At 38.2% G+C, this 19787-nt stretch overlaps 1 protein-coding gene across 2 annotated transcripts in view; it reads left to right on the top strand.

Moving 5' to 3' along the window:
- CHCHD6 (coiled-coil-helix-coiled-coil-helix domain containing 6) overlaps positions 1-620 on the top strand; it is a 297977-nt gene extending 297357 nt beyond the window's left edge. For both annotated transcript variants that reach the window (XM_058169863.1, XM_058169862.1), the window contains one exon: positions 93-620. In XM_058169863.1, coding sequence (XP_058025846.1) covers positions 93-116 — 24 coding nt within the window. In that variant the 3' untranslated portion in view covers positions 117-620. The remainder of the gene's footprint in view (positions 1-92) is intronic.
- Positions 621-19787: the final 19167 nt, after the last annotated feature.

Below are 19787 nucleotides of genomic sequence, written 5' to 3'. Positions count from 1 at the left end.
CATTATTTTACTGCATTCCATTCTATGTTACATTGCCAATCCAGTTACTGGAAAGACACTTACTCTTTCTCTTTTTGTTCTCCCCCTCTCAGGAATTGTTGGTCCATTTTGATTAAAATCCAACTGCTAAAACAGGTGAAGACAGCAGAAGTTCTTCAGAGGCCAGCATCATCTTCGGTTTCGTGCTGCTGTCAGTGAGTGCCTTCTACCTTTAGCAGTGCACAAAAAGCACACTGTGTCCTTGCACAGATGCCTCTACGGGTCAGTTGCAATGGTTGAATTTGGAATTAAGGGCCAAATGAGTTTGGGCAAAGCTATCCTCTTGAAAAGTATGTTGCCAACAATCCTTCCTCTGACACCCTTTCACAAAAAGGAGTGCTGCAGGCAAATATTGTTTCTAATATGGAATATTAAACAAAAGCTTCCACTGAAAAATACAGAAACCAAAAGTTTGCCAAATGTTCAATGTTACTGTTAGCCAATATTTCAGTTTGTGTCTTGGGGTTTTTTTTGGTTTTTTTTTTAGAATTACACATCTACAGAATAATGTCTGTATGTATATATGTATGGCTAACCATGGGCAAGGCATTCAAATAAAACAATAAAGGGTGTTTAATGTTTACTTTATATTGTCGGGTGTTTTTTTATTCGAAGTTTAAAAAATAATTCAAAAACTGAGCGTCAGTTCTTCTATTGAAGAATCTGGTTCCCAGGTAAATTCAAATGTAAATCAGTAACAGGCTGCCTGATCTTAAATTTCAGAGAAGTTTTCATGCATGAGAGGAGGGATACCTATAGAAACTGTTTGGTTAAGTGGTTAAAGCACCAGGCTAGAAAGCAGGCGACTGGGAGTTCAAGCCTCCCCCTAGCCACGAAAGTCAGTCAGTCTCTCTCAGCCCCAACTCACCTCACAGGGTTGTTGTTGTGATGAAAATACGAGGAGGATTGTGTTTTGAATATATTCACTGCTTTGAATTATTTTTTAAAATAATAATTTTTATTATGATAATAACTTTTATTATTAAAAAAGGTTGGGATACAAATAAAAATAAAAAATTAGAGGAGCTAGGAGACAGCTTGCATCTTAGAAAATTCTCTTCTATGCTGGAAGCAGCTACAGTATGAAGCTGTATTGGAGACAAAAACAAACATCCCCTTGCAGGTACTGTTTCCTTGAGAACACTCGTCTTTGGCCAGGTTGCCTTTGACTGAAATTTGCATTATAGGAGCTCTACATTGTAAAGTTTAAGATGCCAAAGCTTCTTTATCTACCTGCTTTGGGTATTTTTTCCCCTTAGGCAAGTGTAATAACATTTTCCATGTTCTTTATATTATGAGCTTTATTTACCAAATTGGCAATTCCTCTGTTGAGAAATAACTGATTACAGCGTTCAAGCAGATGCTGTCATCTCAAGATATGCAGGTGTCTGCGGAATATAAACAGATGTGATCATTCAGAAAATGAACCCTGAATTCATTTGTAGGCAAGGAGGAAAGCTAATCCAGTCATAAATATAACCTCTTCAGCCTGACTCTAATAAACATAAGCATGGTGTGTTGCATGTGCTTTACTGCTCCGAGCACAACAGAACATCAGCCGTCATGGCATTTCAGCAAGATAGACTTCTTGGTCAGCAAATGGGATGGATTCCATGCCATGTAATTTTAACTGGAAGTCTTGGTAAGGGACATAAAATAGTCAATGTGAATAGAAAAGCATTTCATTACAAATTAGGTGAACACATTACTGAAAGTTTTAGTCAATTAATCCACGGAAATTATTCTAAACCATCAACAGATAATATGATTCTTCTATTTAATTCCATCATATAATGTGATAGATAGGAAATTTTATCTCAGGAGCAGAACATGTTTTTTGACTGCTTGCAGATATGCATAGGATTTCAGACTAAGTACCAGTTTATCTTACTGATATTTTTTTAATAAATAACTGAATGCACAATGTAAGGAGAAGGTATTTTTCTGTGCACCTGTCTACAATTAAACTAAACAGTCCTAAACTAAGTATTTTAGGCTTAGTTAAACAGACTTCTTGTGAGAATGGCCCATTCTTTTCTGACTGACTGGTAGTATGAAGAGAATGCTATTGGATTAGATGGAATTTACAGCAAGACAATTCTTAGGTTAAGTGAAGGGAGAATGTACTGTATTTATGCCAGAAGGTCATGAATTAGAGAGGAATGGCATGTTTCCAAGGTTAGTTCTCAATTTATAAACTGCTGTTTTTAGAGAACTACCATTATGACATCAGTTAATCTCACAAAACAATGAACCAAACTTCACTGCTGTGCGGAGATCGGAACTTAAATTGTCCATTTCCAAATTAGTACGTTAACCTCCTATATCCAGGCTATGAAACATTGGGGGTTTCTTGGGGGTCTATGAAACATTGAAATAGGCTATGCCAATGATGGCTAACCTATTACATCACTGTGTGCTGGCCTGCATGCCAGAAACGGCACGCAAAACCATCCTGCCTGGACCGCCAGCCTCGCTGATCTTTGCATGTGCAGGAGGACCAAAACCCGGAAGACGTTCCATCACACATGCGTGAGCCGGCACCCAAACTTCCAGTTTCCGGTACAGACGTGCACCCGACAAACAGCTGGGTGTTGCGCATGTGCGCAATGTAAACCTGGGCTCATGCATGTGCGATGGAATGCTGTTCTTCCAGGTTTTGGCGATCCCGCGTGCGCGAAGGCCAGCTGACCGGCGCGTGTGTGTGCACAAGAACGTAGACGAGGTGCCAACGAGGCCGTGCATCTCTCACGGGATGATTCTATGTGCCACTTCCGGCACGCGTTCCATAGGCTTGCCAACATGAGGCTATGCTGTGTTATCCCAAAGTCACCTGCCAATACAGTAGTCCTTGACTTACAACAGTTCATTTAGTGACCATTCAAATTTAGAACAGCAGTGGAAAAAAAGTGATTCATGACCGGTTTTCACACTGATCATTGTTGCAAGCATCCCCACAGTCACATGATCAATATTCAGACGCTTGGCAACAGGTTTATATTTATGACCGTTGCAATCCTGGGGTCCTGTAATCCCCTTTTGTGAATTTCTGACAAGCACAGTTAGTGGGGAAGCCAGATTCACTTAACAACTGTGTTGCTGTGTTACTTATAACTGTTAACCTCAGTGATTCACTTAAGAGCTGTGGCAAGAAAGGTCGAAAAATGGGGCAACATTTACTTAAATATCTTAGCACCAGAAATTTTGGGCTCAGTTGTCGTCTTGAGGACTACCTGTATTCTCTGTATGCTTATTGCACAGATTTGTGGAAGATACCATATTTTGCCCCTTACTTGCCTATAAGGTACGTGGTGTTTTATTAATACCTCTATAAACATTAAAAGGGAATTGAGTAGCAGGTGTGGGAAAGGTCTTTATATGAACAGCCCCACTGTCACAGTGGTCTCCTACCATAATCATTTTGTATATTCAGGGTGATTTTTGCATAGGACAAGATTTAAAATACAATTCTGCTTCTTGCTAAGTTTTCAGTTCAACAAATTTTACAAGTAGCTAACATTAAAAAAAAGTCTAAAAAAAAGAATCTTGCTACATAAAGCTGAATAATGATATAAGTTATTTATATAAAAATATAAAAGTAATAGCAATGGATGTAATAGCTGAAATTAAAACTGGAAGCCTTTACCTGGTAACATGCTAAACTTGGGGCTTCTACACCTTAGCACCTTTAAGACAAGCATGCTGGCTAGGGAATTCTGGGAGTTGCAGTCTTAAACATATCTTAAAGTTACTAAGGTTGAGAAACACGGTGCTAAACCAAAGGCACATCTGAATGGCTCAGGAACAACATTTAGGATGGAAAATGCATGATCTTGGAGAGCCACTGCCCCTGGTTCTCCTTGACAGCATATGGCGCACACTTCGATAGGATCACTTAACATTTGGGTGCATGGTAAACGATCAGCTGCATTCACAATATAAAAGCAAAACGTATGATCTTGCATTTTTAAAAAATAGACTAATTGCCTTTAGTTAATATTTAATACTTGATTGTTTAAGATGTTTATTGACTATCTTTGTATTCGTGCAGTTTTTCCCCCAGCTCTGCTGACTTTGTAAAGAGGGAAGCAATTGTTGAGTGTATCTATAACTATTTTAAGAGAACTGCTGGAGTGAGGATTGGAAAGAAAGAGAGATGTTCTTATTTATTGTTGGCTGAATCTTGAAGTCTTGGGCTCTGTTAATCCTTTGCTAGACATATTTTTTTTATCATTTGTGTTTTTGTGATATCCGTGGTTTGATAACTGAAGTGGTCACAAATGCTTGCCTGCCACACAGTCTCTCCAATTATTAGACAGAAAAGTTGGTCTGATGGCTTTTCCTTATGAGCGCTCAGTGCATACTCTGCTCCAACTTTCCCTAAATGTATGAGACTGTGACTTCTATCATGCCATCTAGGATAACATTCTGGCTGGAGATTATAATATTTGTAGATCACTAAATTGGAAAGGAACCAGGTTATGGAAGACATCTCCATGAGCCGTGTTGGCGCAGTGGTTAGAATGCAGCACTGCAGGCTACTTCTGCTCTCTACCGATTGCCAACAGTTTGGCAGTTCGAATCTCACCGGCTCAAGGTTGACTCAGCCTTCCATCCTTCCGAGGTCAATAAAATGAGGACCCAGATTGATGGGGGAAATATGCTCTGTAAACCACTTAGAGAGGGCTGTAAAGCAATGTGAAGCAGTATATAAATCTAAGTGCTATTGCTATTGCTATTGCTGTATCTAACTCTCCTTCTAACTACAGCTGAAATGTATCTGTTATAAATCACATGCAATTTCTAAATTCTGAGTCTTTAGTAGGCATAAAAAAATGGCACTCTAACTACTACTGAGTTTTACTGCTTAGCAATCTGGCCCTATACTGGAAGGTAGCTCCTTTCCTCTCTTCCACTTCAATGGGCTTAAGAACATTACTTTATGATATATGCAAAGGGCTTCTTCCAGTGTTGTGACATTAGGTCATGAACCTGTCATTGCTTGTGATTTTTTTCTGTGTTACTGCACAGCCAGACCAAGCACGGTAACTTGTGAACAAGCTCACAGTGGTTTCATGTCTTTTCGGTTGCAGAAGTTAATTGCTTTGAAAACAAATGCTTCATTGTTACAGAATTACAAATGCAATAATTTTACAAAGAAAGGTTTGCACAGGCTTTAGAGAGAGTCAATTGCTATGCTAATAAGGAACTCTACCCATAGGAGTGGTGAGAGTTGCTGCAATTAAGTAAATTAGAGCACCAAGATTCAATACAATCTGTTGACTTCTTAAACTACACTAAGCAGGGCCGGGGTAATTGGATGAAAATGACTATAGTAAACTATGTTTTGTGTTTGTGTGTCTGCTGGACATTGCTTTCCATGAAAAGAAAATCATAATAAAAATTATTAGGAAAATCATTTCAGCAGATTACAAAGTAAGTAAGCATCATCATTTTGGCAGCATGGGTAGACATGATAACTGTGGACTACAATGTCCAACAGCCCAAGTAACATGGCCAATACTAAGAGATTAAAGACTTTGTAGTCCAAAATGTCTAGGGGAGCATCTGGTTGCACATCTTGACACTTTGCCCATTTGTTAAGGATGATTGAAGCCCTTTTTTTCTTTGTTCCCTTTTGCTATTCTGCTATCTATTATTAATATTTTGTCTTTTCTTTGCATTTAACAATTTGTAAACTTGCCAGAATGCTTATGAGTCGGATGGGCATATAAATTTAATAAAATAATAACAATAACAATAGTAATTTGTTGATGCTTGGGCCTTCGATTAGATATTCTATTAGATATCCAGGCTGGTTTCACTGAACATTGGCTAATCCTTAAAAAACTAAGCAGGATTGGATATTTAGTGGAAGACTGTAAATCCCAATATGTAAACTCAATTGGAAAGTTGAAAAAAATATCCCAGAATAAGGCAAAATAAATCATTTCTTTATTGATGCCAAGGCATCTATAGGATGTCCACAAGGGACTCAAATCCACCCCACTCTTGAATTCTGTTGACACTTATCTAGTGTCATTTTAATGCTGACAGTTAGTTAAGTAGCTTCTTGTGTATAGACTGTAATACTAAATCTTCTGTGCTTGGATTTAGTGAGTGATCCTGATTCTTTGCACCTTACATTAATCTAGACAAGAATCTGGTCAATTAACAGTCAGCACTAAATTGGCACTAGATAAGGGTCAACAGAACTTGTGGGGAGGGGGGCTGGGTTTGGGTTTCTTGTGGCAACACAAGGACTCTAAACTGCTAATGCATTTAACTCCACCCTCCAGCTCTGCCTGCTTCCTTCTATATCAGCTGTTGTTGCTCTGCAAGGTAGGAATATAAGAAATATGAAAGTTGCAATGGAAAGAGAATTATGCATTCCTGACCCAACATTGCAAGAATCTTAGACGCTTTAAGTGTTTCCAATTCCTTGATAAGTGTCCCGTGTTTTGAGAAGATGGTGCAATGTTGAAAAAAGTCTTTCATGTCCAAAGGTTCCTTGATAAAAATCTTCATATTTTCACTTGGCTGGAAAGAGCTTCTGGGAAATAATGCTTAGGCAAAGAGCTGTTGCAAGCTCTAAAGTGCTTTATAAAAGTACAGTGCTAAGGTAAAATCAAAAGCATCAATATATATCTACATATATTGTGGGGCAGGGCAGGGGGATCAGTTTGAAATCAAACTAGATTCATATATAACTTACCTTGCAGGATTGTTGGTATCTTCCATAACAGGACACTGAAACCTCACCATAAATCAGTTCCAAATAAGCCTACTAGAAAAGCTTCCAATAAATCCTGGAAAATATGAAGCATTGATCTTTGGAAGACCACTTGGACTATCTGGAGATAAAGAGACATCTAATCTAACTTTCTATAATGAGTACCAAAGGCAGTTAAATATGTATGCCCTTCTTTTATGCGAATTAAATTCTAAGTTCCCCTGAGATCTAATTTGGTAAAAACGTGGGCTTTCAACAAACGTTGCAAAAGCTCAAAAAGAAGAGAGTAATGCTTCATAAGGGTTACAGGGCTTAGGAGCCTGAAATCTTCCTTTTTAACCTAAAAAACCAAACCAAAACATAATAGTGCTTGGAAAGAAGGCAGGAGGATGGATAAACTTTTTGCAAGTTCTTGGTGAGGGAGTTCTAGCTCAACCGTGAGTTTGACAGTATTTGATAGAAAGCTGAACTCCAGTAACAAGATTGGAGAAGAATTTCAAAACTGGTAAGGAGGCAACGTCTGGGCTTTCCAGTGTAATGGGATGTTTAGAACTAGGCAGAGATGCACATTCTAACCAACTGGATATTCCACCAGTTAAGAAAACAGTCTCTTCAGCAGGATGCAGAAGCCCTGAGTAAGACAATGAGAAAGTGTCTGTCTTGGAAGAAAATTTGAGAGAAACAATCCAGTTGCTGAGACTGCAGTAAATTTATCCTACCCTCTTCCAACCAATTGTAAGTGGAAGCAGATAACCAAGACTAGATAGATACCTCCTTTACAACTATTTCAGCAAAGTCAGCATATTTGGCAGGCAAGGAAGTTGGGAAATGCCACTGAGGAATGGGGAGTGGAGTGTGGGATTGAGTAGCTGCAATTTAGATCGAGTGTTTGTTGCATGCTGGAGAATCAGGTTCCAATGAAAGTTCTCCATCTTCTTTCTCAAACAGAAGGTGAAATAAATAGATTCACTGTAGAAAATTAGGAATCAATGCATATTAAGAAGTGCTCCACTTGACAGGACTCTTGAATCTTGCGATCTGAATATTAGTCACCCAGTTTAAATCGTGAATTCTGAATATCAGTCCCCAAGTTTAAATCCAGGGTTTGGTTCTCCTACTTTTCTGGTACCTCCTCATTCTTTGGCTTTGAAGTTTCTTGATCTCTGTGCCTTATTTATAAAATAGTTTGCCGGTGAATTGGAATTTCATCTTCTCCCCTTTATTTATTTATTTAATTTTGTCATAACAATATACATAAGCATCACACAAAAAGATTATATAGTATATAAACATATATAGGAGGAGAAACAAGGAAGTATAAGCATATATATATATAAGAAAAAGAAACAATAGGACAGGAACAGTAGGCACGTTTGTGCTCTTATGCACGCCCCTTATGCAAAGCCTTTATATAAAATGTTAATAAGTAACAAAGAAAAGGCAGTGTTACTGCTATTTTATTCAGACCCTGAAGTAAAAACTGTTTCATTCAGAAATTGTGAAGTGTGGGAAGAAGGGACAAGATTGAAAGTTGAGACTAGTCATAGAAACATTCTTAGGGAATACTTCCTTACTCAGAAATATCACACATTCAATGTATGGGAGTAAAGTTTAAATATCCAGGATCAGATGAATTTCACCTTACCTAGGATGCTGAAGCAACAATCTGACTGTATACTTATATTATACCAGTCTGTGACTCAGACTGGTAAGACAGTCTGTTATTAACAGCAGCTGCCTGCAATTACTGCAGGTTCAAGCCCCACCAAGCCCAAGGTTGACTCAGCCTTCCATCCTTTATAAGGTAGGTAAAATGAGGACCCAGATTGTTGGGGGCAATAAGTTGACTTTGTATATAATATACAAATGGATGAAGACTATTGCTTAACATAGTGTAAGCTGCCCTGAGTCTTCGGAGAAGGGCGGGATATAAATGCAAATTAAAAAAATATATATATTTGAGAAATAGTGGACGCTGATAAAGTTCCAGTTGATTGGAACATGTTGCTCCTAATTTTGGAAAAGAAAAAAGAAGATCCAGAGAAGAGATCAGTCAGACTATTATGTCCACAGGGAGGGGACTGTTAAAATCAACAAACTGGTGGTAGACAGCATTGATGTAGTGCAAGTTACATTACTTTTATATGCGTATTGCATACATTTCAAAAACAGTAGGGCAATGCACCATCTATCATAATTTTGACATATACATTGGATGGATTGCATTGTGGTCTTGACATTGATATCCAGGAAGGTTCTAAAACAGATCATAGATTGACTTTTAAGCACATTGAAAAAAGTTACCAAAAATCAATAGAATAGAATAGAATTTATTGGCCAAGTGTGATTGGACACATAAGGAATTTGTCTTGGTGCATATGCTCTCAGTGTACATGGCTTTCTGAAGATCAAAGCTTACCATAAAAAAAAATCTTTTGTATTGATGGGATGGCTTACTTAGGTGATTCTGGAATTGCATAACAAGTATCGGTACAATATAACTGAATGTGAATTGACAGTGTGATGTAGCTGCAAAAAAAATACGCAATTTTAGACTATATAAACAAAAACACAATTTCCAAATTTGGAAAGTAATTGTTCCACACTTCCTAAGTCGAATCCCAATTTGAGCATTAATGTTTAATTCTGGGCAACCATATCAAGAAGGATTTGGGGACAATTGAAACAGGTTCAGTAAAGAGCAAGCAGTATGATCTTGGGGTAGAAACTAAAGCTGTGAACTGAGATTGAAGGAAGTGGGCAAGTTTAGCATTGAGAAAAGATAACTGATGGGTATGATTACATTCTTCAAATAACTGAAAGGATGGCACATGGGGCAAAAAAGATAGCTCAAAAATATATTTATTATGGAAAGACCTAGTTAATGAGTAACTTTTCCTTAGGGTCGTAATGTCCTAAATGGGAGATCTTCTTTTATCTCAGGTTGGATTGAGTAAGTGTAGGGTTAATTGGCAATCTTCAGAGCAACAGATTTGGTCTGCAACATAAAGTGGTTTCGGCTGATTTCTAACAAAGAAATCCAAAACCATCTGTAGTGGCCAAGGCTTAGAAACCCATTACTGAATCTCAGAAAATAAATTACATTCTGTTCTCTTCCTTTGATATATAACCAGGATAAAAGGGTTCTGAGCACAATCCCCTACAATGCTAAAATAATATACTTATTACAAGTTCCCAGGAATATCCACATTTACCATTTATTTTTGGGAAACACACTTGAGCTATTTCTCTTGTATCTACCCCTCCCTGGGCATCATAAAATTGTATTTCATTTTCATCTTAAACAGAAGGAGTGGGCTGGGGGCGATGTAGAATTAACCAAATATTGTTAAAGATAGGCACAGTTATTAATTTTAATGGGCTGCTTGTTATGACCACTATAAAGTGAGTAAGCAGGGAATCCTGCCAGAATCTGTCACATATTCTTGCATTGAAAAGAAGAGATCTTCAACTGTTTGATAATGTAACGATTGGGTTTGGCTTGTCATTTCATATGCCAGAGTGAGAGAGCAGTCATGTTAAAACAGAGTGAAAAAACTGGGCTGCCCCTATAATCCCATTACCAAACAATAAGTCTTCTCCTATGGAAGTAAATTGCAAATGCCAATTCAAGTTTCAATTCCTGGAATACAGATCCCCAGATGTTCTTTATTAGCTGATCGAATGAGAAATACGTAGCTGCTCCTTTCATCTTTATTAACTGTCCTTTGTTTTCAGCTTGTCACTGTAAACTAACTGCTGTCATTTCATGAAAACCAGAAAATTAAATGAATTGGTGCTCTGCCCTTGCGAAGGCAAGGGCTGCATGTAATATCAGATTAGCCTTCTTTAGACCAGGGGTCCCCAACCTTTCGGACCTCAGGGACCACTAAATTCATAATTTAAAATCCCGCGGACCACTAATATGATCTGCCTAATGACTGGCTGGCTGGGTGGGCATGGCCAGGTGGTCATGTGGCTGGGTGGGTGTGGCCAACTCGATGTCACTCACGTTGAGGGTTGCCTCGCTGGCCTTTATTCGCCCCTCCCCTCCCAGCCACTCCTCGCCTGCCCACCTGGGCTCCTTAGGGCCCCAACAGGAAGCAGTTGTTGGAGCTAAGCAGCCACCACGAGAAAGAGTTGGTGACTGTTGCTTTAGGCCACACTGGATACTGCTTCTTCGACTTGATCTAGACCAGGGGTCAAATTCAATTTCATTGAGGGCACTTCAGGGTTGTGTTTGACCTAGGGAGGCGGTGGGTGGGCATGGCTGATGCAGGGGTGGGTTCTACTTATCTTTACTACTGGTTTGCATCGTGCCCGCGGGCACGCTTTCACTCTGCTCTCTCTACTCTCTCGCTCTTCTGTGCATGCGCAGATCACTTGATGACGTTCAGGTTAGTGGGCGAAGCCTCCCACCGGTTTTTCTAGTTCTATAGAACCGGTCCAAACCAGGGGCAGCCCACCACTGGGCTGATGGGCTTGGCCGGGATGGGTTTGGCCAGGATTGGCCTGGCCAGCCTGACATCACTCGCCAAGGCTCCATTTTCAGCGATGGAGGCCTCCTGCAGCCCTCTGCCAGGCGGGCTGCGCATGGCCTCCCCGAACTCTGTTTTCATTGGCAGAGGGCTGATGGAGGCCATTGTGGCCAAAAACGGAGCCCAGGAGGGATGCACATGGCCTCCCCAAGCTCCGATTTCACTGGCAGAGGCACCATGGGTCAATCCTTTGTTGTTTCCAGGGTGGCCTATGGGCCAGATCTAAGCAGCCTGTGGGCCTTGAGTTTGACACCCCTGATCTAGATCCTATTGCTTGACTCTAAATTTGGACAAATTGTGCCCCTTAGTAAGTTCTTGAAACTCAGAAACCACCTATTTGCTCCTTTTTAAGGAATTTTCCATGGATCTAAACAGCATTCATGTTTATATCTCAAGGAAACAGTGAAATATATTGTTGGAATTAAAAACGTTTTTAATTAAAACGTTTTTAAAATACCTTAAATGTCTATTTTGCTTTGTAAGCAAAGAAATGGAACATGGCAAATGACTCGTTTTTTATAATAATTTAAGAAAAGGTTAGACCAAGATTAGAGTTAGAGCAAGTTCTCCACTGAACTTCATGGCTGAGTGAGATGTGAGCTTACATATTTTCTCATGTTTGTCTGAAGGAAATTAAAACTAGATCAGAATATCATCAGCGTAGATATACACACACAAAACCATTCCTGTGTGCTGTGTTATAAAAAGGAAAAACCACATTTATGAGGTTTGGGGTTTATGGAGCATTATCAGGTATTTAGGAAAGTTTTGATCACTAATTAGCTATAGCTGATTCATGCACTTCAAATAATGAGCTTGGCAACAATTGCTTTTAGCTACATAGTATCTTTATTACGGTACTATTTAGAAAGGACATCACTGCCAAAGATTTTAAGATCTAAACAACTAAAATGGTAAATATTAAATGTAAACAAATATCAAAGTTTTAATAGTTTAGGAGTATTTTTTTCTTAAATATAACTGTTATGTATTTTGAGCACATTAGTAAACTATTAAATCAGCATTCTTCATCTATGGCTGCAATAATGAGAGATACTGTTATGCAATATAAGACTCCAGGCTAGAGAAAATTATTCAGTATTCCTATTACATAGATTCCTTTATATTATAATCCCCTTCTGTCTAATTTAGCTACCACAGCAATCAAACTCACTGTTAAAGTATTTCTTTGCCCTTATATTGAAATAATTAAACATATGGAAGGTAACAAGTTGTAAATGAATGCAGTTTTGAGTGCTCCTCATTCCATTTTTACTATCTTTTAATTGTCACATGGGTAAACTTAGTTGACATGTTCTACCTATTCATACAATGTATTATTGACCAACAGTTATTGGCCATTAACTGATAAAAACTTTAATTACACATAACCTTGGAGGATGGATGGCAAATCTACCTAAGCCTGAATTTCTTAACCTTACACACTCTTTTTATTTGATAATTTGTATTTGATAAACATTTTTCTTGTTTAAAAAGTATTATCTGGATCAGTTTTTCAAAATACAGTTAAATTTATATATGTTAAATAGAATTCATGATGGACTACATGTACTATCTACGCAAAGATTATATTTTTCTTATAATAAAATAATCATATTTTTTTCTAAGTAAACATAAGTGCTTTTCCACATTTTGCATTTTAAACAAAAATATAAATATGATGGAGGTGAGTTTGCAATTAAAAAATAATAATTTTAGCATGCCAATAACATAAATCAATTGTTCTCTGAAAATCTGGAACTGCATATTTAAATATTGAAAATATTTTATTGAAAAGTGGGAGTGTTTTTTATGAAATAAAAAATATCAATTGCAAAAAGTATAATTTTTAAATGTTTGCTATGTTTGCAAAAGCTTGAAAGCTTATCCTCTGCAGAGCTGGCACACATATGCCAAAGATCAAACTATATAGGCTATATAGATTCCATGTAACCATGGAAACCCAAGCAAATGTATCAAAGGCTTTTATAAAGATCAACAAGGAAGCATAGTTATTTATTTCACTAAATATAAACCCACCCCAATCTCAAAGGACTCTTGGTGGCAGAGAAATATAAAAACCAAATAACAAAACAGAAATAAAAGTCCAATTAATTCCTCTAATAGCCACTACTGCACCTATTCACTGCAGCAGAAAGCATGCGGGAATAAAATGGCATTCAGTTGTTTCTTGGAAGCTAACAGAATTGGGAATGCATCATGTGCTGGCCACGCCCACATCCGGTTTAGCAAAGGGGGGGGGAAGTCCCAATACATCGCATGACGCTGCACCTTTGACACCCCTGACTTAAAGTATTGTTCCAGGAACCCCAAATAACTATTGTTCCAGGAACTCAAAGGCAATAACAGTGATATTTTACAGGCTGTGCCATCAGCCTGAAATCATCAGCAGAAAGTAACTCTATATACTAGATGATGCACAATTCTCAAACATAGTTCAGGATTAAAATGCTCAACCCAAAAATTCATACATGGAAGAGAATCTTCATACAGCATACCTGTTAAGGGAGGATAATGTACTCTTCCTACCAGGCAGAAAGCAGTACCAACACAGCATGCAACATAGTGAACAAGAATAATTTTTGCATTATTATACAATATAGCACATATTTGTGATTATTACCTGTGATAATTCACATATAGGTTACTTCTGCTGCAACTCAATCTATAATCATAATTGAACAATAAATGAGGAAAATCTTTTTACAATTTCTCGCCTGTTCTCCATATTGGAGAGTTCTGCCATTTTATTCCAGTTAAGCACATTCATTGCTTCATGCGTGCCTCATGCTAAATTGTATAGACAACCCCAGATTTAAGCAGTACCAATGCCAGGCTACTTCAGTGAGTTTCTAAGGACTGGCTAGCAATTCTAATATCACTCATTTTTAGGACTTTCCAAGAAATCAGCATAAGGAATGAAATAAGGATTATTGAAAGTCAGCAAGTGGGACCAAGGACCAGGACATGGTTTGTGCCCAGGGTGGCTTTTCTTGCCCAATGGCCCAAGACAGTTTGGAACACTGTTTGTATATTGTGTGCACAATTAGAATAGAATAGAATAGAATAGAATAGAATAGAATAGAATAGAATAGAATAGAATAGAATAGAATAGAATAGAATAGAATAGAATAGAATAGAATAGAATTCTTTAATGGCCAAGTGTGATTGGACACACAAGGAATTTATCTTGGTGCATACGCTCTCAATGTACATAAAAGAAAAGATCATCAAGAATTCTAAGGTACAACACTTAATGATAGTCATAGGGTACAAATAAGCAATCAGGAAGCAATCAATATTAATATAAATTGTAAGGATACCAGCAACAAAGCAACAGTCATACAGTTATAAGTGGAAGGAGATGGGTGATGGAAACGATGAGAAATTATTAGATAAACTGGATTTTTGCAGGATTAATTTTATTATTGAACAGCTACAATGCTCTTGGTCAATCCAAAATGTTAATAACCTCAAACCTGAATATTTAAGAAAGTAAAAGTGTGGTTAGGGCTTTCTTAGGAGAATACCTATGTGTGCACAATTATTGAGCAACTATTAGTGTACAAAATTATTATGCAACTAAATGAAAAATGAAAATTTCCCATATCACTCATTTATTTTTATCTGTTAAAGTGAGAATAATAAACAAACAACTCAAAATTTACAAATAAACATTTCTGACAGTTCAAAAAAAAATCAGTGACCAATATAGCCACCCTTCTTTTCAATAACAGTCATAAGCCTTCCATTCATGTAGTCTGTCTGTCTTGATCTCTTGATGATCATTTTTTTTTGTGCAGCAGCAACCACAGCCTCCCAGACACTGTTCAGAGAGGTGTACTGCTTTCCTTCACCATAAATCTCCTGTTTAAGAAAGGCCCACAAGTTCTCAATGGGGTTTATGTCAGGTGAGGAAGGGGGCTATATCATTATTCTTTCATCTTTAAGGCCTTTACTGGCTAGCCATGCAGTGGACTACTTCGATGCATGCAATGGAGCATTGTCCTGCACAAAAATCATGGTCTTCTTCAAAGATGCAGACTTTTTCCTGTACCACTGGTTGAAGAAAGTGTCTTCTAAAAACTGTCAGTAGGTTTGGGAGTTGATTTTGAGTCCATCTTCAACCCAAAAAGATCCAAGTAGCTCATGTTTCATAATACCAGTCCATACCAGTACTCCATCTCCACCTTGCTGGCATCTGAGTCAAAGTGGAGCTCTGTGCCTGTTACTGATCCAGTCATTGTCCATCCATCTGGTCCATCAAGAGTCACTCTCATCTCATCAGTCCATAAAACCTTTGAAAAATCTGTCTTCAGATTTTTCTTGGTCCAGTCTTGCCGTTTCAACTTATGTGTCTTGTTCAGTGGTAATCAGATTTCAGCCTTCCTTACCTTACCTTGGCCATGTCTCTGGGCACTTCTGGGCTCCAGATAAGTTGCAGTTCTAAAATATAACAGCACTGGAGGATAATGGGTTCCTCGTAACTTCATGTTTGATTCTTCTCAAATCTGGCAGTTAAGATGAATCTTTTTTTCTCAACATGTTTCTTGCAACCCTGTTGACTATTTGCAACAAAACTTTTGATGGTTCTGTGATCACTCCCCAATATCTTAGCAATTTCAAGAGTATTGCATCCCTCTGAAAGACTTTTTACAATTTTTAACTTTTCAGAGTCAATTAAATCTCTTTTTTAGCCCATTTTGCCTGAGGAAAAGAAGTTGCCTAATAATTATGTACATCTTGATATCCTTAGGCCACACCCTCCCTCATTACACAAATACAATCACCTGATCTGCTTATATCCACTAAGCCTTTAAGTTTACACAGCTTGGAGGTGGAAAATATGTATACAAAGGATGATATGGTCAAAATACTCAGTTGCCTAATAATTGTGCACATGGTGTATATATAGTATATACATTGTAAATTCAGAGGTGCAGTGTCTATAGTGGCTAAGTTGCTGGACTAGGAGTGGAAAGATGCAGGTATTAGTCCTCGTCTAGACACAGAAGACAAATAGATGACAATAGTCATTCACCCAGTTTCAGTCCTATTCAGCATCTAGCTCTACAATAAGCTGACTGAAAAACAGAAGTCTTCATTACAGCATACAGGTAGTCCTCAACTTATAACCATAGTTTTGACTTTCCATTGAAATGATGGTCATTAAGTGAGTCGCACCTTATTTTATGACCTTTTTGCCACAATTGTTAAGCAAATCACTATGGCAATTAAGTGACTCATACAGTCATTAAGTGTAACTGAGTTCTTCCATTGCCCTTGCTTTTTGGAAGTCTCCACAAATGGCAATCACAGCATCCCGGGAAGCTGCAACCATCCTAAATACAAGCCAGTTGTCAAGCACCCAAACTCTGATCAAGTGACTGTGGGGATGCTGCAACAATTGTAAGGGCAAACACTGGTTGTAAGTCACTTTTTTCAGTGCTGTCATAACTTTGAACAATCATTAAACAGATGGTTATGAGTTGAAGATTACCCATGCACCGGTAGGCTAAATCTAAAAGCAAGCACAGTCCAAAAAAAGCAGATCCCACAACTGCATGAGTCAAACACTAAATAAAACAACAGACAGCTGTATTTGAAATTCATAAGATGAAAAGATGATTCATGTACACTACTAGACAGGTACAGATGTGCTAAAATAGATAATAGATGTGTGAAAACATTGTTTGCAGTGGGTCTGCTGCCATAGTGATCTGGAGCAATATTTTCCCTAGGGGTTTTTAGTTAGGATAAAAAAGGTACCTCCCCAGCAGTACCAGCGGGGATGTCCATGGGGATGTGGGTGGGTTCAAAAATTCAGAATAGCATATACAACTGTGTGATTTAAGCCCCGCCCTGTTATAAAAGTCCTGGGTGTCAGTCATGTAACTATGGCTGCCATCTTGATTTTGCTCCTCCTGGGGACACCCCTGAACGTTGGCATTTCCCCCCGATATATATAATTATTCCATGCTGTTAGCTGTTGATTTTACAAATGCCTTTCTTTTACCTGACTTAAACTCTTGGCATGAGGTAGGATAGAAAGTCAGATAAAATAAGAAAATTAAATAGTACAGAACTAATCTGAAAATAGGACAAAAGGAGACAACAACACTGATTTTTTTTCCAAACAATACTTCCAGTCTTTCTAAAAGTCTGAAATAGAAAAAGGAGAATCTATTGTCAATACATTCCCACACAACTGCTGGTTGTGAACTGTGTGTTTTTTTCTTCTGTCAAGAACACAGGAAGGAGAAGGGAGAAGCAGCCTCTCACTGAAAGAGTTGGTTGCCTACACAGCAACATATACCCTCCATTTGAAAAAATAATAATCTCCTCATGCTTCTTCCAAAGCATGGCGCACTGAATGACATTTCCATCCAACTCAATACGCTTAGCATTGCAGCTTCCATTTCAACTGAGAAAACGACAGAAGTGTGGACTCAAATGAGGGAGCCCAGTTATGTAGAAACCTGCCCTATCTGTAAGTATCCCATAAGCTCAAAAATCTTCAAATATAAGCTTATTTTCCCCCCACTCGGATAGCAATAGCAAATAGCACTTAGCCTTATATACCGCTTCACAGAGGTCTCTAAGTGGTTTACAGAGTCAGCATATCGCCCCCAACAGTTTGGGTCCTCATTTTATCCACCTTGTAAGGATGGAAGGCTGAGTCAACCTTGAGCCTGGTGAGATTTGAACTGCCAAATTGCAGGCAGTCAGCAGAAGTAACTGCAATACTTACCCACTGCGCCACCATGGCTCATATTACTAATGGATATTTTTTTTCCACAGTGGCACATCTGCACAGTCTCAAAATCCTAAATGTTTTCAATTAAAAGAAACTGTTCAGAAGTAGAACTAATTATTTAGAGATGTGGCAGGTTCCCCCTTCGCTGGATGCTGGGTAGACATTTGTTCAGTTGCTTTAATCTGAATTCCTGCACTGAGCAGTTCTAAGAAACTCTTGATACATTCTGCAGGATAAATATTTGTGGGGCAGAACCTACATTAGATTCATAAAGTCAAAATCTCCAGTGACTAAATCTGGAGAAAATAAGCTGTATGAATTTTGACTTGGTCAATACTCTATTCAGAAAATATGTATTTTATGTTTGTGTGTAAAAATTGTTTTTTTTTTTTAAATATCCAGTGACTACAGAAATAGAACCCAAACATTGAAAGGTGGAATATTCCTCTTCAGCGTCTTAGTTGGTCAGTCATCCTCCTGGTCCCTTTACCGTATCACCTTTCAAATACCTGAAAGAGGAATAGCTCCTTCAGGCTTAATTTGCTTTGGCAAAACAGTCTTTGCATGGAACTTCAACAACTCATAAAGAAACTACTAGAGTGTATTCTGCCTACTAAAGAGCGTACAGGGTGCAAAGTGAGGTCTTTGACTCAGCTGACGGGCAAAATGTTGGGATTTATAGCTGTCAAATGTTACTGTTGCCCTCTGCTGTGTGCTGACTCTTGACTCCAATCGACAGTCCCCATTGGCATTAATACAACTTCACTAGCTATTTTTATACATTTATATACATCTCTCTAAATTTGCTCTTAAAACAAGACTGGGATCATTTTTTCCCTCTTAATTGGAAGGAGGATGCCTCAAGGCAGTGAACAGAGGAGGGTATAGTTAATTTGCAGCTCCTGCAGCTATCCCTTCCTTGATCAGTCCAGTGCCAAGCAGTTCATGAGAGAATCACACCATGAAAAGATCTAAACAGTCCAGTGGTATCAGCAACAAGCCATGATGGCATCAAAATGAAATGATTGCTATGATCTCTTCATACAGGTGTGGTGTGGTTGGGTGTGATTATGTAACTTTGTCAGGACATTTGATGCAAGTTGGTAACTTAATCATTTGCAGGCTGATATTATGACCCCCTCCCTAAGATCCATGAAACAATAATCAAGTTTATTAATTAGGTCCAATTACAGGAGATAAAAAAGCAGTAGCTGAACTTCATAGATATAGAGAAAGCCCCTCATTCTATCTGAAAGTGAAAGAAATAAGGATTCACTTCTGCCGATAATAAAGTGGGAATAATCCTAATTGGTCTCCATAGGTTTTCCAAATGATCGTGGATAGAATCAGGGCCTAAAGATTATTTCAGACTATACAATACTATCAATCTGTGCTGGTTGATTAGCTGTGCAAGATGTATTGGAAAGAGAGACAATATGTATCTTTCTAGAGGGTTTCCAGTGTTTGTTAAATGTGAGAATGACCAGAGTGTTGGATTTTGTAACTTACTATAATATCTGAACTCAGTCAACTGTGATAGTCAACAAAACTCAGTTAACAGAATCCTAGCCATGATTTGAAAAATGGAAATTCCAATTGCCTGCCTAAAGGATAATAGTTAACTTCATCCCTCTGTTGCATCTGATCATGCAAACTGGGAATTCTGGAAATTGTAGCCCCACCACGTTGTACAGGGAAG

Source organism: Ahaetulla prasina, chromosome 2, assembly GCF_028640845.1.
Source record: "Ahaetulla prasina isolate Xishuangbanna chromosome 2, ASM2864084v1, whole genome shotgun sequence".
Lineage (NCBI taxonomy): Eukaryota > Metazoa > Chordata > Lepidosauria > Squamata > Colubridae > Ahaetulla > Ahaetulla prasina.
This window is presented reverse-complemented; position numbering and strand designations above follow the sequence as displayed.